We start from the raw sequence: 17,490 nt of genomic DNA on the forward strand, positions 1-17,490 counted from the left end.
GATGTCGCTTGCTCCATAAAATGCATATCTTACCTAGATACCTTTTTGACGATGGCCTCGGATGTATATTTTAGCTAACCTTCAATCCCAACTTTGGAAAATCCAGTGAACAGCTTCCAAGGTCCTAAGATTTCACTCAAACAAAAATCCTCAATTTACCTAGACATGCCTTGATGGAGTCCACGGGTATTGATCTCTGAAACCTTTGAATTAAAAATGCATTAAAAACTCAAACACTCGGACTTTATATGGAAACATGCATCAATCTACGTGGCATAAAATGCACAAAGACCTTCAAGCTTATACCGGCATATATCAATCCATACTATGACATACCTCAACTCGATTCACTCGAACTCTCAAAATCGTCGACGCTCGGCGCGCAACGTGCTGATAATTAACCGGAATCAAAAAGATAACAATATTATACGCGATTGTATAGCCGAAGAACAAACGATACACAAGATTGGGAAAGTAGCCATATCTTAACAAGGGTGGTAGTAGCACGGTAAGTCCAAAAAAAGTATGAAAAAGCATTTCCTTCGTGAAAATCATAACAATCCGTCACCGAGTCTGATTACAAAAAAAGCCGCATGAAAAAGTGTAGAGATACCTCAAAGATGATGATTCATGCAGCAGAGCAGCAGACGGAATATACAGGATTCCTTATTGCCTAGCAATCTAGTCCTGGGATTGGATCTTGTGATCGCCCTGCACAGCCTCAGCATATGTTGGCGGGGGTCGTGCTTCGGCTTGTCCACTGCTGCTGCTTGCACCTCCAGCCTGTGGCTGAGTGGGAGGCTTGGGTTGAGTGTTCTGAGTATTTTGAGTAGGTTCTTGGACTCGTGGGCCGTTAGTGCCATATGATCGCTGGGAAGAATGCTGGGGTGGCGGGTGTGAAACATAGTAGTATGTCACTGTGCCGTTCTCTAGATCCTGACGTTGGCCAGAGCCACCAGGGATAGGCTCGTAGGCGGGATCTTCGTACTCTGGGTCTGGATACTTGAGAATGATGTACCACGCGTGGATAAGGCCGGGAATGAAGCCCAGTAAGCAGAGGGTGATGTTAATAATGGAGTCAGCAGTGCAGATCCCCGCCTTGATCCAAACTAGAAGTGAGAAAAATAATATCGTCAGTATATGTATCCTGGGTTACACTTTTCGCTATGGAGCGCTTTGTTGGATCAATCGCAAGGAGTGGGGGTCTTACCGGCAATAGGTGGGAAGAAAACGGCCAAGATGGCCAGGAATACATCGGAGCTACACATGGCTCCGCTGATTGTGGTCTATCACCTGCAAGGTAGAAAGAATATTTTCTTGGAGAAGTCAAGATCGCGAGAAGAAGCAAAGCTTATCGAGAGGTTGATGTTGGGAGTGGATGAGATAGTTGACTGTTGCAGTTGATCATTGATTGGAAATGGCAGCCTGGGATCAGATGACGTTTGATCACATGACACAGCTCGCTCGATTCAGTGAAATAAGCCGAAGTTGACACCTCAGGCTGTTACTGTGTTAGCCATGGAATTGGATCTATCCGATTTCCTGTTTACATTTTATATTACGGAGTAAATTAGATTTAGGATTGATCTTGAAGCTTTTCTTCATTCTCTCTATCCACTCTGGCCTACGGCCTGTTCTTTGCAGTGATCCACTGCTAAACCAAGGTTCGACTCGTCGCATGCATCAAAGCGGGGATCCCAGGGTCTGCGCTCATGTAGCGCTGGTATATCGAGTATACGGTACTTTGTTTCATGAGGACAATTAGCGTGGAATACAAGTCGCCTGTACTTACATTGTGTCTCCTCACCTCTCGTCATCTCTCCCCCCCCAGCAGGAAGCAGCCGTCCCTCGCAGAGCTTACGACGGACCGCGGGATTTGTGTGCATGATGCAAGGGATTTTCGGAAAATTAGCCAAGTTCTACCTTCAAACGGCTTCGATTACAAAAATTGTGCGCGGGAGAGAGATAGCGATCGCCGGTTGACGGGCCCAAAACGAGGCTGGGAAGTGGAGGACAATGACCACGCCAGGTACCAGATGGGACTAGAGTAACTGGCAGACAGGAACGAAACCAATCATCGTCCAACCGAAGTCTCCATTCGTATGTTTTGGGCCCCGAAAATCCCCAAAAAGCCCAAAATTGTGAGTTGTAGAAATCTTAGTGTGAGATAATGTACGGTCGTGTTCCTGGTATAGTAAAATAGTAAACAAGCGATACGCCCCCTTTTCCACCGCACAGCAATAAGAATTTCGAGCGTTAGAACTAGTCTTTACCTATTTTAAGCACTGATGTATGGTAATTCTGTATGCATATTTCAAAATGATGAACGGCCAGACCTAATTTTCCCACGCTAAACTGTCAAAGAAACGAGTCCGAGGCGTTCTTCCCGTTTCATGCGTTCGTCTCATCTCGCGCCCCTGTTGAGCCGGAGGTGGACTTAGCCCACTCCCCCCAAGCCCAGACCACCCGACAGCTCAGAACTTCCTCTCCTTCGTCTCCTCAATTGGCCACTTCCATTCCTTTTGTTTGCGATTCGATTCAATTCGATCTAAAGAGCGCCTCCGGGGCTCGATTGATCTTTCCTTCTCCGGGTCCTGTCCCGAACGCCATTCGTTTGACACCAAATTCATTTACCTTTTTTCTTCTTCCTTTCAACCAAGCTCGAAGCACACCTTTCGGAGGACCTGGGGTCTATCATTGTTTAAACAACTGAAAATCGAATAACTACGACCAAAAAAAGACGAGAATCGAATCCTGAAGCCCGATATTCGAAGAGACATGCGACAGTAAATCCCGACCTTAAAGATCTTTGACACATTCCGCGCGGACATTCTTCGGGGGTAACTTGGGACACTCGAGAATATCTTCCCGACATGAGTTGTATTTCTCTCTCCGGGTCGACGGCATGTCCAGCCTGGAATAGCTCTTCAGTTTCGACCAATTCGAGCATATATTCATCCTTGTGAGTGATACTCGAAAGAGAGTTTGATATCTGATATAAACCAAGAAGGGATGCGCTGACAATTATCCCAGTCCATGGATGGAAAATGTTTCTGATCTCTTATCATTCGACAACTCTTTAACTGACTATGTGTCGTCATCATATGTATCAGCCAAGTGAGTCGCCTGCAATGGAAGCATACGCCAAGCGCGATGATGATGCTAACAGACGCGTAGATTTGACGACTATCTCGGGTGTAAGGGTATGAACGATAGTGCGATGGGCGATTACTATGCCCAATATACGATCAGTGTCATCTGCAGCAGTGTCATTCAGCAGTCAATTGATACCTGCGACCTGAGTTCCGCGGACTCAGAACCAATTTGCGCCGATACCTGTGCGTCGTGGGCGACTAACGAGGAAGAGATCGTGGTCAACACTGATCTCTGTTCGAGTGCCCGCGACAACTATATGAAACAGATTCAATCAGACTTTACTATCTGCGCATCGCCTGCAGATTCACTAACAGGGAGCTGTGTAGAGGGATCCGACAATGAGCCGACCAACTGTGGTTTCGCCAACAACACTATTGGACTCTGCACCTACTGCCAGGGCGAGAGCGACTCATGCTGCACAAGTGCCAACGCGACCACTAAATGTGCTGATGTTACTATTCCTACTACAACCGCATCTATACAGCCCGTCGTGACATCTAGCGCGACTGCGAGCGCTAGTGCCGGGGCTGGTGGCAGCCATGGTCTCTCAGGGGGTGATATTGCGGGTATTGTCGTCGGCTCCGTTGCAGGTGCCGCTATCTTGGTCGCATTAATTGCCTTGCTCTTTATCTGTCGCCGCCGTCGTCGTTCGCACAGTGACTCTGCCAGTCTTAACCAGCCGAACCCGCAACGGAAGGGCGCTTCGCCGCCCATGCAACAAGTCGCGGACAGCCCGACGTCACCAGCCTTCAATATGGTCCCAGGTGGCCGTGTTGCGCGTATGTCTGCCTTGCGTGAGATGCCCAGCTCTTCTCCCGCTAATTCAAGGACGTCGGGTGCGATATATGCCGCAAAATACAGTGATACATCCGACTCGGAAGGCATGGGAGCCAGTCCTGGGGCCATGTCGAAGAGAATTCCCCCGGTGACCGGAAAGCGCCATGGGTCGCTTTCTAGTAGCTCTGCTCTGGCTGGACTGGACAGTGACAGCTCACCTCGCTCTGGGACTATTGGACAATATTCTTCTCCCGAGGGGGTGACTAGTGGCCAGTCAGAGCAGATGTCTTATTTCCGGGACTACTATTCACAAGACGATATTTACCCTGGCGATCATGTCGCTGTTCTCTGGGCTTATTCCCCACGAGCGGGCGATGAGTTTGAATTGGATCGAGGTGAAATGTTGAAGGTGATCGGTATCTGGGATGATGGCTGGGCCACGGGTGTGCGCGTTCACGAGCGCGCAGAAGACCATGATATAAGTCATCGGGAACAACGCGACAGTGGTGTTTCCAATGGTTCGCAAAGGCCTGGCCCATCACCGGCACCTTCTGGTGAGATCAAGGCTTTCCCCTTGGTCTGTATCTGCCTTCCCCAGCACTGGCGTAAGATCATCGACGGTGGTCTTCAGGAGGAAGAAGATGAGTTTTGAGCGCGGGGATGAATCCCCTTGTTTCATGCGAACTTAACGCCTTGACGACAGCGTGTGCATCATTCTCTTGTGTCGTGCCAGCATTGCGCGAGGAAGTTGACTCGTGATATTCCTGGAATTTCAGGCTGGCCTAATCCCCGACCTCTTCTCTCCCTACCTCGACACCACCACCTCTTACCCCAATAGCCCTATGGGTTGACTCCGATGCTTCCTGGGATGATTGTGTTTCTTTTTACTAGTATTCTATATACCCCCCATTTTATGGCGAACAGTGTGCTCGTCTCTTTCCTTATTATTTTTCTCCTTTATTTTTTCTCATACTTTACTCTCTGCCTTGTGATTTTATGGATTCCTGTGGAACCGGACGCTGGCGCAACAAGCAAGGCCATCACGCAATGCTGGCCTTGATCTCGGGTTGTCTTATTATGTACATCAGTACTTTGCCCATCATTCCCTCCTGGGGTTGATGTGTGTGAGCTGGTCGTGCGGTCCACTCCGGTGGTAGTTTCTTTTTATTTCCTGTCGTCTGAGGATATCGGATACATAATAGTGCACGCATTAATGTATGTACACAATTAGACTCGAATCTCATTTCAAAAGTTGGCCTTCAAAACCATACTACTGAGCCATTAGACATGAAGAAATGATGGGGGAGCCATGTAGTGCTCCACCTGGAAGGTTCCATGGTCAATTCTCAATTACCCATCCCTAAGTACCGATACAGCTGAAGATCCCCACATTCTCGACAGTTCTTACCCGCCCGGGTCGGGGATATCGGAATTGGAATTCGCCATTTCCATGCTTTACTAATCTGAAAAAGCCCCTCTAAGTTACGATCTCGCGATATGACAAATGATGGCGTTTCCTCTTCTATTAAATCACGGGCTTTCCCAAGTATACCCACGCCATTCACATCCAACCTAAACAATTATGTCGGCACCTAAGATCACCCTCTACACTAACCGCCTGTGCCCATGGGCTCACCGCGCCCACATCGCTCTCAAGGAGCTCGGTCTCGACTACGAAGAGGTTACAATTGACTTGAATACACCTCGCGAACCGTGGTACCTCGAAGTTAACCCAGTATGACCCCTTCTCCTCCAACCCCAGATCCATCAAATAGCCAAATACAGGAGCTAGATTATTCCCTCCCCGCATTTGTCTATACAGCTCAGAGCTAGCAAGCTAATCGGGAATCTTCACTCTACTAGCGCGGCCTGGTCCCCAGTCTTAAGTACAATGGCAACATAATCCTCGAGTCTGGAATCGTTGCCCAGTTCCTTGCGGATGCTCACCCCTCACACCTCCTCCCCCCTCCGGCCCCGCGGAGAACGCCCTTTTCCGCGCACGCGTTGCCTTTTTCGTCGACGCTTTCATCAGCAAGGTTGTCACTCACTTTAATGCTGGACTTCGCTCTGCATCCGAGGAGGAGCGCGATGCCCACGGTGAGGCCTTGGTTGCTGCTGTTGTGAAGGAGATTGAGCCTCTTCTTGCGGAGACAGATAGTAAAGGCCCGTTCTTTGGAGGCAATGAGAAGCTTACTTTGGCAGAGGTACGTTTCCTTTGTCTTATATTGCTGCTTACTTTATTTTATTTTCCTGTTACTAACTTCCTGCCTTCTAGGTCCAAACTGGATCTTTCCTGCTTCGTATCTTGGGTCTTACTGAGCATGGATTGGTTAGCGCCAAGGTTCCTACTCTTCTAGAGGCTCAGGCTCCACGATTCAAGCGTTGGGCTGAGGCTACTATTGCTCAGGAAAGTGTGAACTTTATCTGGGATGCGAAGGCCTATGCAGACCGCGCAAGGGCTCGTCATGCGCCTAAGAAATAACTAGGCTGCTACATATCCTTATTATAGTATATTAAATATATTCTACTAAATCTACTCCGTTAAGAACCGCATCCTTCGTAAAACAACTTGGTGGAACATTTTTTTAAAGAGATCCTATATGTAAAACCTCCGCGCTCCCACATACTTACTCTACTAGTAGACATTTCTCTAGACGTTCTCCTACCTATATATTTTTGGAGATGCTTTTCCAAGTTTCAAGATCTAAACAATCTCTTATGTACATGTATTTGTATACATCCTTCTATGTTCTCTTACACCTTCGCCTTTACTATGATACCTTCAAATTCAACTGCCTATTCTCTATCAGGCGTGCAATCTCTAACTGGGTTGCCTATCATATTCAAAGAAAAAGATTTCTGTTGGAATTGACTTGTAAATTAGATGCTCGCAATAATCTTGAGAGACTATTTGAATTTTAATATACTATACGTGAATGTCATGTGTTGTGAATTATCGATTACAATTTTTAAGTGGTGGGATTTAATACACTGAAATCCGATGGAGAATGACGTGTTAGGACGGTGACAGTTCCATGGATGAGAGTCCAATTCCAAATATAGCCTGTAAGGAGAGACAGCGCATTCATACTTATGTAGGCTTAGGCACTTAAACCTACATTAAATAAATACATGTCATGGCTGTGGGCTCCTGTACAGCATCATGACTTGCAGGACCTTTCATGCCCGGTGGTGTGATCTTCGACAACCCTACTCAATATTACCGGAGCTATGTTTTGGTACAAATCTGGAGGACTCCAGGCTGCCAGCAATCATCATGGATGCCTGGAAATTAGGTATAGTTGTTCGTAGAAAAGAATCGAAATTTAAATAATGTATAGCTCCCACAAAATCCATTTTCTCCAACGTTATCACTAACCTGGAGTGCTTGTTTATTCGTAGACTGACGCACTGATATCACGTGCGGCCGCCGCCCCCCCCACTATCGCAACTACCTGGGCAACAACCCCTCCGCCTCCTCACCCACCCCCAATCATTCCCCATTGCACCCGTGAGTTTTCCTGTGTTTTTAGATAACTGGACGTCTGTGGTCTCACTATGTGAATAACGCATCGGAGACCCAGGCAGTCTCAGAATAATGATCCTATGTCTGTTTTTGTTGACACAGCCACTGACATCGTGTGCCCGCTCTAGGCCTCCCGTCATCTTTCCCCTTTTTTTGTCCTCTCTCATCTACAGCAATCATGTCGGTCCGTATACCATATCCAGTCCTCCGTTTCCCCGTATAGCAATGCTAACTATGTTGTTGCGCAGCTCGCATCTGGGTACGATGACCGCCAATTACTTCCTTTATCCTCCCGTCCCCACCATATTAACTTAAGTCTTGCAGAGTTACCATCGATGACAACTGCCTCACGGAGTTCAACAACTTCCGTCTGAGCCACGGCAAGACCAAGTACATCATCTTCAAGATCTCCGACGACAAGAAGACTGTCGTTATCGACAAGGTTGGCCACGACCAGGACTACGAGGTCTTCCGCAAGGACCTCGAGGATGCTAAGGACAGCACCGGTAAAATCGCTCCTCGTTACGCTGTCTACGATGTCGAGTACGAGCTCGCTGCCGGCGAGGGCAAGCGGTGAGTATCTTTCTTTATAACCTTCTTCTCTTGGCCGCATTACTGATTTAGTCTGTGACATTTAGAAGCAAGATCATCTTCATCTCCTGGGTTCCCGAGGGTGTCCCCACCTTGGTACGTCAATACAATTCCTCTCATTTTAAGATAGAGAGTATTTTTGGAAGGGACATTCACTAATATTACTTTCAGTGGTCTATGATCTACGCTTCCACCCGCGAGAACCTCAAGAACGCCCTGAACCTTTCCAGCTCTATCCACGCCGATGACAAGTCCGACATCGAGTGGAAGACCGTCCTCAAGGAGGCTAGCGGTGGTAAGGCTTAAATAACGGCACCGGCTGGGTCCGGGCTATGCGACCGGTAAAGGATATTATTTGAATTCCGGAGACGCCACGGCACGAACAATCCATAAACCCTTTTTCTCTCTGCACAATCATCCTTCCTCTTCTGCTAGTTGCAATGCAAAGACCGTTACGACTGGGCCATCTTTTTTTCTCCTTCCTTATGTTCTTTGGAGGATCATTTTCATGTTTGCTGATCTTTTGAGCGGTTTCATGACTGCTACGATGGCGGTTGTTTGAACCATGCTCTGCTATCTGTGGTATAGAGAGAAGGCGGGTAGCAATGGGCTGAAAAATTGACGTTTAGGGTGGTTTTGATGTAGAGTATTTAAGCAATCTGACCACCAGCTCTGTTATTATTCATTCATGGAAACAACTTCTCAAAACATATCAGTATCGGGCGCAGTAGTCTTATTGCTCTTGGGGCTCGTGATGGATGCGTCCGGGCGGTTTACAGCTAGGTATAGGGTTGAAGACGAGGAATTGGGGATACCCACGTTAAGAAGTGATTGTTGAGTGAAATAAAGAAATGCTGAACACATAGAATAAGATATCTGAGAGAACAATGTAAGAAATTGACGTTATCTTCGTACTTTAGTACATTAGTAGAGAGCGTCATGAGCGAATGAGCCCGGCCGCCTTTAATCAGCCGAAGCCCGGGTGTGGCCACCACGGCCCAATCAGAGCGCAGCTAAACCCAGAACAGCGCTAGTCCGGATTCTCGTCTTTCCACCTCAAACCACAAGAGCAACTTCAGTCTTCCGTCAACCCACACCCACCACCCCCTCCACTCCCTTCCCCAGTCGAGTCTCTCGTGGTTTCAGGCTCCTCTGGCCTCGATTTAATACTATAAATATCCATTGACTCGTTTTTGACGTGGTGCTGCCACCTCCCACCTACCGCACAATGTTTCGCTCCGTCGCTCGCGCTGTGCCTCGCATCCAGGCCCCCATCCGCGCCAGCCCAATTGCTTCTCTGAATGGCCTGCAGGCTCGCTTTGCCTCCGACCATGCCATCGCCAACCCCACTCTCGCCAGCATCGAGAAGCGTTGGGAGGGTATGCCCCCTCAGGAGCAGGCTGAGCTCTGGATGAACCTCCGTGACCGTATGAAGGTCGACTGGCACCAGATGACCGTCCAGGAAAAGAAGGCTGGTATGTACAAGTCTTGCGAATACCTTGAATCGAATTTTGGCATTGTTTTTCATCTATCCTGCACCCTCCGGAGGGATGATTTTCACTCACCCCCGGGTTTCCCCCCATCCCCCATATCATACGATCTTTTTTTTATATGACGCGATACTGATTGATGATCTTCTTTTCCTATCGAATAGCCTACTGGATTGCTTTCGGTCCTCACGGTCCCCGCGCCCAGAGCCCTAAGGGTGAGGGTTTCAAGATCTTCTTGAAGGTTTCCCAGCTCACTCTCGTCTCCTTCGCCCTCTTCTATGCCATCCACCTCTTCGCCAAGCCCCAGCCTAAGACCATGTCCAAGGAGTGGCAGGAGGCCTCCAACGAATACGCTCTGGTATGTATCCAATTTTATGGTGGTATCTGGTCGCAAAACCAGATATCAAATTTATATTAGCCGCGCTGGTGCTGACCTTTCTTTCTCCTTTTCTAGTCCGAGAAGATGAACCCCATCCACGGTATCAGCAAGCCTGGTTACGAGGGCAAGGGCTTCGTCCAGAGCCCCCCTCTTGAGAAGTCATAGACAGGCCCTTGGTCTGATTGGGGTGAATGAAGTACAGAAACCGGCGTCAGACGGGGTTGGGATCCCCTTCCACACACACGAACGAAACCCACACTCTATAGGATAATTGATATCCTCGGGCTACGGTTCTCCTGCTGCTAACCATGTCTCCTTGATGGATGACGCGACTCCCGTCTGCGCTGGACTGCCACTGATTCCCCTTTGTCTTGTTTTTTTATCGTTTTGATCGACCAGCATCTGAAAATGCGTGTATCCCGTACTTGTGATATAATCAATGTATCTCTTTTGTAGCCATAGAGAAATATGTTGGATTCTCTTTTCTCCCTCTCTTTTATGTTTATATCATATTTAAGAAGTTTTGTTCGATTTTGTGCTTGTATGATCGCATTGACCTCGTAGCCCCAAATGTACCTTGAGCAGGTCAAGGCGTGGGCGCCCGGGGCGATTCGGAACCTGCTAGAGCTGGTGCGGAGAACCCCCTGTCTGCGTGCCGTTTCAACCCCATTGAAGTTTGTTCGGCGAGTTAAAAAGGATAAAAATTAAGGGAAAAGGTATTCGTAGATATATACAAATTCTCTATAGGGGATATTATAAAAATTTTTTAATACTTTGAATAGGGCGGTATTGATCTCCAAGGTTCCCTCATACCATTCGGAAGAGTGAGGGTGAGGGCTCCGGGACTACACGTCAGAGATTTCCACTGGGGAAGCTCCTGCAGGGGAAAGAGAGAGCTTTGATGAGGAGTAACCGCCACGCCTCGGGTTAATTGAGTGACCGTTAATGTCTTTTTGGGAAAAGAGGATTTTTAATGAAATTTTTTCATAATAATTTCCCTGATAGCTATATAAGCTCTATATAAGAATGGAAGATCATTTTTATAGTAGATTCTCCTTAAGCTTGACCATGTTTTCGGATGCCAAGCCGACCGGTGAAGAGTTCTGCGAATACCCTAGCAACGGGGCAGCGGAAGCCAGAAGTATAGCAGGCAACGCGCCACCAACTAGCAAAGATGGGTATTCAATTTCCAAGCTCCATGAACAACAATATTTAAAATGATAAAAATCTATGAAATTCAAGTAAACATGGGGCAAACGTTGGGGATTGTTTCACTGGTAACAACACCTCTCCGTTGTCGGTTCATCACGGGACCATCGGCAAAACCGCCCCGGAAAGGCTAAGGGCGCCCAGTTCCCGTGCGAGTCCACCAAACCTCTTCCCATTCCTCTTCTTCCCTCTTTTCCCTCCATCCACACCCTTCTTACCCTTAATACCACCTCGCTCTTCAACACCATCATCATGTTCAAGAGGTATGTCACCCCCGAATTTCGACCCTACCTACAGCCTGCCGCCATTTTTACTCGATTTTACCATTTTTTCATCCCCTAACTCGCGTTTTCTTAGCGGTCTCGCCCGGACCTTCGGGAGGGCTGCTTTTGCCCGGCCGACCCCCGTCGCCCGCGCTATCCAGCCTCTCCGTTCCAATGCCCTGCCTGCCCTGTCTGCTCGCTTCGCCTCCTCCGATGCCATCCTAGCCGGCAAGGTTCACCAGGTCATTGGTGCCGTCGTTGACGGTACGTGCTCGCCTCCTGGATCCATCGGGACCATCGCGAAAATCTTTTCCCTGGGCCCCAGTCCATCCCTCAACCCATCGCCATCGATCCCAATCATCATTCTAGATCATCTTCTGACTTGCTATCTGCGATATAACAGTGAAGTTCGAGGGTGACAAGCTCCCCGCCATTCTGAACGCCATTGAGACCACCAACAACGGCCAGAGACTTACTCTGGAGGTTGCTGTATGTGCTTCGTGATTGGCTCAAGCCTTCACCCCCTTGAAGGACCTCAACCCCAAACTAACTGTTTTTTATAGCAACATCTGGGTGAGAATGTCGTCCGTACTATTGCCATGGAGGGTAAGCTTACTCCTTTCCCCCCTGATGTTCTCCAGATAGCTTCGTTCTCGGGCCACCGTGTCGTCCCTTTTCAACCGAAAGGGGGACCCACAATTAACCGTGCCGACAACCTTCTGATATCTGATGGGCCTCACCTCCGAACTTGGAATCAACTAACGCCTTCATAGGTACTGAGGGTCTCTCCCGTGGTGTTGCCGCTCACGATACTGGTGCTCCCATCAAGGTTCCCGTCGGTGCCGGCACCCTGGGCCGTATTATCAACGTCACTGGTGACCCCATTGACGAGCGTGGTCCCGTCAAGGCCACCAAGTTCCTTCCCATTCACGCCGAGCCTCCTCTGTTCGTCGACCAGTCCACCTCTGCTGAGATTCTCGTCACTGGTATCAAGGTTGTCGATCTGCTTGCCCCTTACGCCCGTGGTGGTAAGATTGGTCTGTTCGGTGGTGCCGGTGTCGGTAAGACTGTGTTCATTCAGGAGCTGATTGTAAGTCTTTCAAAAAATTACCACCCGCAATTCGACTTGATATCGAATTCTTACTTGGACATCCTTTCTAACAAATCAATAGAACAACATTGCCAAGGCCCACGGTGGTTACTCCGTTTTCTGTGGTGTCGGTGAGCGTACCCGTGAGGGTAACGATCTGTACCACGAGATGCAGGAGACTGGTGTCATCAACCTTGACGGTGACTCCAAGGTCGCTCTGGTCTTCGGTCAGATGAACGAGCCCCCCGGTGCCCGTGCCCGTGTCGCCTTGACAGGTCTGACCATTGCCGAGTACTTCCGTGACGAGGAGGGTCAGGATGTGCTGCTCTTCATTGACAACATTTTCCGTTTCACCCAGGCCGGTTCCGAGGTGTCTGCCCTTCTGGGTCGTATCCCCTCCGCTGTCGGTTACCAGCCCACTCTGGCCGTCGACATGGGTGTCATGCAAGAGCGTATTACCACCACCCACAAGGGTTCCATTACCTCCGTCCAGGCCGTCTACGTGCCCGCTGACGATTTGACTGATCCCGCCCCCGCTACCACCTTCGCTCACTTGGACGCCACCACTGTGCTTTCCCGTGGTATCTCCGAGTTGGGTATCTACCCCGCTGTCGACCCTCTTGACTCCAAGTCCCGTATGCTCGACCCCCGTATCATCGGTGACGAGCACTACGCCACTGCCACCCGTGTCCAGCAGATGCTCCAGGAGTACAAGTCTCTCCAGGATATCATTGCCATTCTGGGTATGGACGAGTTGTCTGAGGCTGACAAGCTTACTGTCGAGCGTGCCCGTAAGCTCCAGCGTTTCCTGTCCCAGCCTTTCGCTGTCGCCCAGGTTTTCACTGGTATCGAGGGCCAGCTGGTCGACCTGAAGGACACCATCCGTTCCTTCAAGGCCATCATCGGCGGAGAGGCTGATGACCTTCCCGAGAACGCCTTCTACATGGTTGGTGACATCGAGTCTGCCCGTGCTAAGGGTGAGAAGATTCTGGCTGAGCTTGAGAGCTCTGCTTAAATGTAATTTTGTCATGTGCTAGCTAGCGGCGTCTTCAACCATCTTCTTCCCTCCACAAATCTTCCCGCCATCTTCTAGCCTGAAACACTGTTCTTTTATTCCTTTTTCTCTATCCTCTTATCTCTTTTTCCCTCTCCCTGATATTTTCCTATGGTCCGGAATTTCCTTTGTTCGAAACATTTGTGTGCCTGTGCCTCCTCCCATTCGACATCAAATCTTGCCTTTGTTCGGATGCGTGTATACTACTCGTTCTACAAGCAAAACAGAATCTCAACAAGGGAATTTGACCGTCGATATCCTCGATTTTGTTTTCTGAGAGTTTCCGGTTGATGTCGTTTGGGAGTTCTCGCGTTACATGTTCCAATGCTCTCGATCTAGACTTGCATATGTCGTCCTGGAAACGGGCTTGACAAACATAGTCTCACCTACAAAAAGGTTGGATTGGATTTTCTAGACTGAAGGAGAATGGGGATTATTCGGTGAAGAAAAGCACGACGGTGATCTGAAGAAGAAATGAAACTTGCAGCTATTCGGGCAGGGATCATGGAGGAAGAAGGATGCAGGGCAGGAAGAGGGTTGATGTGACGTGACATGTCTAACAGCGAGTTGATGAGATTCCCTCTCTTCCTCTTGGAGAATTTAAAGCCTGGTCGGATATGCAAACCCCATCCCCCCAAATACCGTCTGGCTGGCTTGTGTTTCATTATTGTGTATTTAGAGTTGAAAACCATGGCCTTACGAGGCGGCCCTGAGAAATCCTGGTGTTCAATTGTATTTTCCTTTGTGAATGATTAAATTATTGGTAGTAACTGTAGATGTATCTGTAAATGTCGTCAATCAAGCCTACCTTCAACTCGATAACTTAACTGGCAGGATGTATGTCGTGGGCTTTCAAAGTTGCCATCTGTTGTGTCCACTATATGAACGTTAATGCCTAGGTGGGATAGCTTGTCCCAACAGAGTGAACAAATGCTATCATCTACTATGTCACTACTACGTACAACAGTTCTAAGTCATCAAAATCAAATATGTATTTATTAACCTATCATCTGCCTATTCTACCTGGTCGACATACTCTCAGATCAACCTGCTCTACCGTGTGAGTTCAATCACACCAAGCAGCTAATATCAAATACCCATTACAGAGTGTTTTCCAAAGCCAGGACCTAAAAGAAAAACAAAAGCACGTTAGCCTCGAAAACAAAGACCCTCAACGAGAGCAAGAAAGAAAGAAATCTCACCAAAGCAGTCCTTGTCGGAATATAAACCTGAGTAAAGTTCGCCCTCCCATTCCACGGCATATCAGTGGTAAAGAACCTCGTCTCCTTCATATTTCTCCCCAACCCCCCAAAAGCCTTATCATCAGTATCAAGCACAATCCGATAGGTACCCGGAACATCAACCCCAACCCGATAATCCGTAAAGGAGCTCGTAGTATTGAAATTGAAAATCCAAACTAATCCCGCCCTCTCAAAGACAAGAACCTTATCTCCCTCATGCTTAAGACTCACATACGCCTGCGAAGAATGTAACCATCCATACTTCTCTTCTGTAAGCTGCATTCCGCGATCGAACTCGTTCAGGAACCTGTAGCGGAGCAGCTCGTCTTCTGTGAGATTTAGCTGTCGACGCGCGTACCAGAAGGAGTTTCCGTTTCCTTCACGGGGGAAGTCGAGCCATTCGGGATGTCCAAATTCGTTTCCTTCGAAGTTTAGGTAGCCTTCTCCGCCGAGGCCGTGGGTTATTAGGCGGATCATCTTGTGCATTGCCATGCCTCTTTCGATGACGGGGGTGAAATCTGTTAGAACGGACATGTGTGTGTACATTTCTTTGTCGCAGAGCCACATCATTAGGGATTTGTCGCCGACCAATCTGGTTATGTTAGTTTTTGTTTTGTTTGGTGTGGTGTGGTATGGTGTGGATGAAGTGAGTGAGTTACTTACGCTTGATCGTGGCTTTCGGCGTAGGCAATTGTCTTCTCGCCGTGTCGTCGGTTTGTCAATGTGTGTGATAGGTTGCCAATGTCCCATTCGTCGTCGGCTTTCTCTTTCAGTAGCTTGATGTACATGTCTGGGATGGCCATTGCGAGGCGGTAGTCGAATCCTACTCCACCCAGTGCGTGCGGGAGACATAAAGCTGGCATTCCGGAGACGTCTTCGGCTACGGTGATACATTCTGGGTAGAGGTTGTGCAGCATCTCGTTGGCGAGAGTAAGATATGTGACACCTTCTTCGTCGACGGCTGGTCCGAAGTATTCGTGGTATCCACCGGAAAAGCCCCTACATGGCATCGTTAGCAAGAGGCACTGATGATATCTTAATGTGGACGAAGTGAAGGAGAGGAGGATGCAAGGTTATAAGAATGAGGGGATACACATACGTTCCAATCCCATGGTGGGTGTACAGCATGCTGGTAACTCCATCGAAACGGAAACCATCGAACTGGTACTCCTCCATCCAGAAACGAAGGTTACTCAGAAGGAATCGCAGAACTTCGTGGCTACCGTAGTTGAACAGTCGGCTGTCCCACAGCTCATGTCGACCCTTGGCACCCCCATGGAAGTAAAGGTGATCGGAGCCATCAAACATGTTGAGACCATCAAGCACGTTCTTAGACGCATGGCTGTGCACTACATCGAGTAGAACAACCAGTCCAAGACCGTGTGCTGTGTCAATGAGCTCCTTCAAGTCCTCAGGAGAACCATAGCGACTGCTCGCCGCAAAGAAGTTGTTAACCTGGTAGCCGAAACTGGCGTAGTAGGCATGTTCCATGATTGCCATCAGCTGGATGGCATTGTAACCAAGGTACTTGATGCGAGGGAGCATGTTCTGTGTGAACTCCTTGTATGTGGCGACACGGGTTTCCTTTGAAGAGATTCCAACGTGGGCCTCGTAGATTCGTAGACTCTCGGGCTTTTTGGGTCTGGGGTTCTTGAAGCTGTAGCGCTCGTTTGCGGGTGGGTTCCAGAATACTGCGTCGTATTCTGGGGAGACGTTCAGATCTTGAACAACTCGCTTGATCCATGTTGGGAGTCGGTAGATGCGCTCGCCACCGGGGATAACCATTGTGATCTGTAAGAAGATCGAAACGTGAGCATTCTGGTTAAGATAAAATAAGTAGACGAATGAGTAGGGTTTCGTACCTTGATCTTGCTTTCGTGGGGAATAGCTGCAGCTCCATCCTTTGCTAGGACAGTGACACTCCATACTCCGAAGTTGTCCTTGGTCATGGTATTGGCATTTGTATCCCAGTTATCTGCGAGTCTCAGTAATTGTATCCAAGCCTAGTAGCTTCCGATGAGCGATGCACATACTGAAATCGCCTACTAAAGACGCCTCCACCGCATTGGGTGCCCACTCGCGGTACTTGATATCTCCATTTGCTTGTACATGAAGACCGAATGTCTCATATCCCTAATTCGAATCAACGTCGTCTGTCAGTTACTCATTGCTTCGAGGAAGAATCCAGCTTAACGCCAGCAGAGGAATCCAATGTACCTTGCTAAACTTCTCCAAACCACCTTCTGACTTCTCAATATCGTCGGCCCATTTCTTGACCACGCTGAACCTATGCTTCAACACCTCCCGATGTGGTTCCAGCCACGGGTCGAGCTTCAGGACACCTTGGGGGCCGTTATCAGTTATGACGTTTTTGCATTGGGGTAATGAGATCAATTCTTGCGGGGAATAAGGTCCTTACCTGTCCCGTCGGGAATAACGGCAGCTTCAGCGGATGCCATTATGTATTCTTGAGTTTAAGTATGGGGGAAGAAAATAAAAAAAAAGGAAGGAAAGAGGAGGGGGCGAAGGTGCAGTAACCCCTCTCAACGTTTATCGCGTTGCGTTGATGCTCGGGTGGGGATTGCGGAGAGCTCGGGCCTCCGCGTGTTCTGGACTGCCCACTTTCCAACCTTCTGTGCCTACTTTTTACTTTTTTGTTACTGAGTTTTCTTCATTAATATTAATATGATTTATTATTGCAGAGGTATCATATA

General features: G+C 48.5%; 8 protein-coding genes across 8 annotated transcripts; 5 read left to right on the top strand and 3 right to left on the bottom strand.

Annotated features, from left to right (window-relative positions):
• Positions 1 to 681: 681 nt before the first annotated feature.
• N7478_005057 (putative stress response RCI peptide) lies at positions 682 to 1,268 on the bottom strand (the record flags this gene model as incomplete). Its single annotated transcript, XM_056921271.1, has 2 exons — positions 682 to 1,109; positions 1,211 to 1,268. 2 exons carry the CDS (start codon positions 1,266 to 1,268, stop codon positions 682 to 684), a joined length of 486 nt encoding a protein of 161 aa, XP_056779308.1.
• A 342-nt stretch (positions 1,269 to 1,610) lies between these two features.
• On the bottom strand, positions 1,611 to 1,886 carry N7478_005058 (uncharacterized protein; the record flags this gene model as incomplete). The annotated part of the gene is made up of 2 exons (XM_056921272.1): positions 1,611 to 1,720; positions 1,793 to 1,886. 2 exons carry the CDS (start codon positions 1,884 to 1,886, stop codon positions 1,611 to 1,613), a joined length of 204 nt encoding a protein of 67 aa, XP_056779309.1.
• A 1,154-nt stretch (positions 1,887 to 3,040) lies between these two features.
• Positions 3,041 to 4,585, top strand: N7478_005059 (SH3 domain protein; the record flags this gene model as incomplete). Its single annotated transcript, XM_056921273.1, has 2 exons — positions 3,041 to 3,117; positions 3,178 to 4,585. 2 exons carry the CDS (start codon positions 3,041 to 3,043, stop codon positions 4,583 to 4,585), a joined length of 1,485 nt encoding a protein of 494 aa, XP_056779310.1.
• Positions 4,586 to 5,515: 930 nt separating this feature from the next.
• Positions 5,516 to 6,415, top strand: N7478_005060 (glutathione S-transferase; the record flags this gene model as incomplete). The annotated part of the gene is made up of 4 exons (XM_056921274.1): positions 5,516 to 5,668; positions 5,756 to 5,819; positions 5,845 to 6,137; positions 6,209 to 6,415. The coding sequence occupies 4 exons, from the start codon at positions 5,516 to 5,518 to the stop codon at positions 6,413 to 6,415; spliced, it is 717 nt and encodes a 238-aa protein (XP_056779311.1).
• A 1,222-nt stretch (positions 6,416 to 7,637) lies between these two features.
• Positions 7,638 to 8,356, top strand: N7478_005061 (actin-binding ADF family protein; the record flags this gene model as incomplete). Its single annotated transcript, XM_056921275.1, has 5 exons — positions 7,638 to 7,643; positions 7,708 to 7,718; positions 7,784 to 8,032; positions 8,098 to 8,146; positions 8,222 to 8,356. The coding sequence occupies 5 exons, from the start codon at positions 7,638 to 7,640 to the stop codon at positions 8,354 to 8,356; spliced, it is 450 nt and encodes a 149-aa protein (XP_056779312.1).
• Positions 8,357 to 9,278: 922 nt separating this feature from the next.
• On the top strand, positions 9,279 to 10,084 carry N7478_005062 (cytochrome c oxidase subunit IV family protein; the record flags this gene model as incomplete). The annotated part of the gene is made up of 3 exons (XM_056921276.1): positions 9,279 to 9,525; positions 9,705 to 9,898; positions 9,995 to 10,084. The coding sequence occupies 3 exons, from the start codon at positions 9,279 to 9,281 to the stop codon at positions 10,082 to 10,084; spliced, it is 531 nt and encodes a 176-aa protein (XP_056779313.1).
• A 1,296-nt stretch (positions 10,085 to 11,380) lies between these two features.
• On the top strand, positions 11,381 to 13,496 carry N7478_005063 (F1F0 ATP synthase subunit beta; the record flags this gene model as incomplete). The annotated part of the gene is made up of 6 exons (XM_056921277.1): positions 11,381 to 11,391; positions 11,486 to 11,655; positions 11,795 to 11,880; positions 11,955 to 11,997; positions 12,165 to 12,481; positions 12,564 to 13,496. 6 exons carry the CDS (start codon positions 11,381 to 11,383, stop codon positions 13,494 to 13,496), a joined length of 1,560 nt encoding a protein of 519 aa, XP_056779314.1.
• Positions 13,497 to 14,635: 1,139 nt separating this feature from the next.
• N7478_005064 (1,4-alpha-glucan branching enzyme GLC3) lies at positions 14,636 to 17,235 on the bottom strand (the record flags this gene model as incomplete). The annotated part of the gene is made up of 8 exons (XM_056921278.1): positions 14,636 to 14,662; positions 14,738 to 15,368; positions 15,440 to 15,775; positions 15,876 to 16,567; positions 16,639 to 16,751; positions 16,810 to 16,909; positions 16,994 to 17,118; positions 17,196 to 17,235. The coding sequence occupies 8 exons, from the start codon at positions 17,233 to 17,235 to the stop codon at positions 14,636 to 14,638; spliced, it is 2,064 nt and encodes a 687-aa protein (XP_056779315.1).
• Positions 17,236 to 17,490: the final 255 nt, after the last annotated feature.

Source organism: Penicillium angulare (genome assembly GCF_028827245.1).
Source record: "Penicillium angulare strain IBT 27051 chromosome Unknown utg000004l_segment0_segment0, whole genome shotgun sequence".
NCBI classification, from domain to species: Eukaryota; Fungi; Ascomycota; class Eurotiomycetes; order Eurotiales; family Aspergillaceae; genus Penicillium; species Penicillium angulare.